Genomic DNA, 3,933 nt, shown 5'->3' with positions numbered 1-3,933 from the left:
GTCATGTCACGTGATATTTAGACTCACTTAAGAATGTGTGTACACTAGTTTTAGCTTGTACAACAGTGTAAATTTAGAGTACATGAAGTCAGGAACATTGTTTAATAGACATTTTTTAATGACTAAAATGGCGAGGAACATCTCTACACACACACACACACACACACAGTGAATCCACCTGTACACATGCATGTGTTTGGGAAGTAGGAGAACACTGGAAAACCCACACGGGGAGAACACACAAAACTCCACACCTGAAATCAGGAACTCTGGAGCTGTGAGGCAAAAAAACTAAAGAAAAGAAAGTGTTTTCCGTTCACAGGCTGCTGAGTTTCACCACTGCGGTTCACTCGGATAAGTTGTTGATGTATCTGTCCTCAATTTGTAGTGTTGACCTCCATGTCTGCTGATCTTAATCATTCTTTTACACAGAACACAATCTTTATAACACAACTGAGTGACGTCTTTAATGCAGCTATGAGCTACGGCTCTAAGATCAATACAAAGTTATAAACAAATGAGCTATGAACACGTAGGAAAGTACAGATAATGTGGCTTCTCAACACACACACTCCCACACACACACACACCCCGCATCAACAGATTAAAGGTTATGGATAGGAAAATATGGGACTAACCATGAAGTGACTCATAAAAACACTTTTGACGTGCATCTGTTGTTGGACAGAGCACAAATCATCCCGTGTAGGTCACATTCAGACCTTCATGCTGACATTAAAACATCTTGCTTTGTCAGGGGAAACATTTCATATTTTCTACAGTTCTGCTTATAGTTTAAAATACAAACCAGCAGAAACTGACTTTATCCAGTTACACCACTGCTTTATGACTGTTGAAGAACCTCAAAGTGTCTCACAACTCACGATTATATTAAAGGTGAACCTTTTTCCTCCATATTTGTCTCCGTAGCTGAGTTTGAGATCTCGGTACCCACTCGTGTACAGATGGCTGTGTACGGCGAGGCGGTGCTTCTGTCCTGCACGTTCCCAGTGAGCGGCTCGTGGGACGCAGGCAGCAGCGTGATCACGTGGCAGCGCCACCTAGAGGTGGTCCACAGTTTCTTCCACGGCCGAGACCAGCTGCAGTACCAGAGCCCGAGATACGCCAACCGCACCAGCCTGTTCCACCAGGAGATGAACAAGGGGAACGCATCGCTCAGGCTGGACCGTACCACTCTGGAGGATGCGGGGGAGTACACCTGCTCCATCAGCACTCAGCTGGGCAGCCAGATGAAGAGCTTCGGCCTCAAAGTAGCAGGTAATGATGCAAATTTCATGATAAAGTGCTCTAAAGAAAGTTAGCATTAATGTTAGCTAGCACTCAGAATGAAGCGTTACTGGTTACCATGGTAACTGACCACTCTTCTCCGCCCCTCCTTTAGCGTTCTACACCGAGCCTCGTCTGCACATCTCCATGCTGAACGACGGCCACGTGGAGGTGCGGGTGACCTCAGAGGGCGGGTACCCCTCCCCCTCGCTGCAGTGGCTGATGGGTAACGAGAGCGACATCACCAACGTCACACACACGCAGCTGAGGCAGGACCAACACACACGTCTGTACAGCGTGAACAGTAAACTGAACCTGAGCGGCACCGTCAACTCCTCCATCACCTTCTTCATGAAGAACCCAGATCTGGGCCAGGAGATCAGGAGGAACATCGACCTCCTCTCAGGTGGGTTCATCAAGACCACACGTCCTGGAGAGTTTTATTAACTTACACACAGCAAGTTGCCTCTACTACAATTTTTAAAAACTGAATAATAAAAGTAGACATGAACTCTATCTGCTGTGATTAACACTATCTGCTGTGATTAACTCTCTGCTGTGATTAACTCTATCTGCTGTGATTAACTCTAACTGCTGTGATTAACTCTATCTGCTGTAATTAACACTATCTGCTGTGATTAACTCTATCTGCTGTGATTAACTCTATCTGCTGTGATTAACACTATCTGCTGTGATTAACTCTATCTGCTGTGATTATTTGCTGTGATTAACACTATCTGCTGTGATTAACTCTATCTGCTGTGATTAACTCTATCTGCTGTGATTATCTGCTGTGATTAACTCTATCTGCTGTGATTAACTCTAACTGCTGTGATTAACTCTATCTGCTGTAATTAACTCTATCTGCTGTGATTAACTCTAACTGCTGTGATTAACTCTATCTGCTGTAATTAACTCTATCTGCTGTGATTAACACTATCTGCTGTGATTAACACTATCTGCTGTGATTAACTCTATCTGCTGTGATTATCTGCTGTGATTAACACTATCTGCTGTGATTAACACTATCTGCTGTGATTAACTCTCTGCTGTGATTAACTCTATCTGCTGTGATTATCTGCTGTGATTAACACTATCTGCTGTGATTAACACTATCTGCTGTGATTAACTCTCTGCTGTGATTAACTCTATCTGCTGTGATTAACTCTAACTGCTGTAATTAACTCTATCTGCTGTAATTAACACTATCTGCTGTGATTAACTCTATCTGCTGTGATTAACTCTAACTGCTGTGATTAACTCTATCTGCTAGCATTCAGATCTGAAATGGAAAATTTAAAAAAAAAAAAACTGTGGATTGTAAAATTAACATTTCTGAATGTTTTTATTTTTTGTTTTACAGAAAATGGAGGATTTGAGCAGAGCGAACGGCGAGCACTATTCATCGGACTTTCCATTGTTGGAGTTTCGTTACTAGCGCTGATCATTTTAGTAATTATTATTATCCTTCGACACCGGAAGATGAAGAAATATAACTCCCGAAATACTTCCGAGACTAATATAGAGTCATCAGCAGCTTCGACCCATCAGACAGAAACAGAGAAATCTTCAACAGATGCAGCTGAGAGTATTACAGAAACTCTGTTAAAGATCCCAGAAGAGATGGTTAGATTAGAGCGATAAATGTAGTTTTTTATTAGATATTTATTTAATTTAGCTTTAAATGTAAACTGTGAGTGCTCGTGTCACTCCACTGCTTTTTCCACCTGCGTGGAGTCACGGCCTCGAAACGACGTCTCCATCCTGATCACTACCTCCTGACATTCCTGCTTCTGTGCTTACAGAAACATTTGGACATTGAAGAATTTGGACATTAGTGTCTATAATGATTGTATGAACATATAAATGCCACGTCCCATCCGGGGTGTATTCTCCCGCGGGAAAGCTCCGGATCTGCTGCGACTCTGAGCAGTGTAAAGGGCTTACTGAAGATGAATAAATAACAGCATCCTAGATATTCTGTAAAGAAATGAATTCTTTATTTTATTTATTTTTTACTTTAAATTGTCTTCATGTTCATGTCAGTCTATTTTTCTATTATTTGATTCATTCTGCATTTTCACTAAATTCCTTTTTTTCTTGCACACTGATTACCTCACTGTGTCACATCACCAGATCATGAAGCTAAACTGTGACTCTGCCCACTGTTTAACTGGCCGCTGTTCTAGAAGTTTCTCTCTCATTTATCACTTTTACAGAATTCTTACTTCAAGACTTTAAAGTGCAAAAACAAACCAAACAGCTACAAGACGAGTCATGACATTATAACAATTTTAGAACCGAAAAAATGTCAAAAACAGGAAACACGAGGTTTAGGTGAACTCCTGACACAGATGTTCACACAGATGTTGTGATTGGATCAGATCTCTGCGCTGCACTCGTTACTGCATTACTGATTCAGAATAAATGTTAGTGTTCAGTAATTACTGTACAATTTTCTATAATTTAATATTAAATTCAGTCTTAAACAGTGGCAGCTACAATCTATAATATTTATGTGTTCAGAGTTTAAGAAAAATCCACAACGTTTAAGATGTAGAGCTGTGATTTTAAACTTTTTGTTGTTATTTGATAAATCACTCTTGCTGGACGAGAGGTCTGAATAAACGCATGTCGTTTATTATT

At 40.8% G+C, this 3,933-nt stretch overlaps 1 protein-coding gene across 1 annotated transcript in view; it reads left to right on the top strand.

Moving 5' to 3' along the window:
- Positions 1-3,263, top strand: part of LOC113541868 (CD276 antigen) — a 4,406-nt gene extending 1,143 nt beyond the window's left edge. Inside the window, exons 2-4 of the mRNA XM_026939043.3 lie at positions 931-1,278; positions 1,403-1,693; positions 2,651-3,263. Of these exons, the coding sequence (XP_026794844.3) occupies positions 931-1,278; positions 1,403-1,693; positions 2,651-2,931 (920 nt within the window). The 3' untranslated portion in view covers positions 2,932-3,263. The remainder of the gene's footprint in view (positions 1-930; positions 1,279-1,402; positions 1,694-2,650) is intronic.
- Positions 3,264-3,933: the final 670 nt, after the last annotated feature.

The sequence above is a fragment of the Pangasianodon hypophthalmus genome, chromosome 3 (assembly GCF_027358585.1).
Source record: "Pangasianodon hypophthalmus isolate fPanHyp1 chromosome 3, fPanHyp1.pri, whole genome shotgun sequence".
Classification (NCBI taxonomy): Eukaryota; Metazoa; Chordata; class Actinopteri; order Siluriformes; family Pangasiidae; genus Pangasianodon; species Pangasianodon hypophthalmus.
Note: the sequence above shows the minus strand (reverse complement) of the source record. Positions and strands in the feature narration are given on the sequence as shown.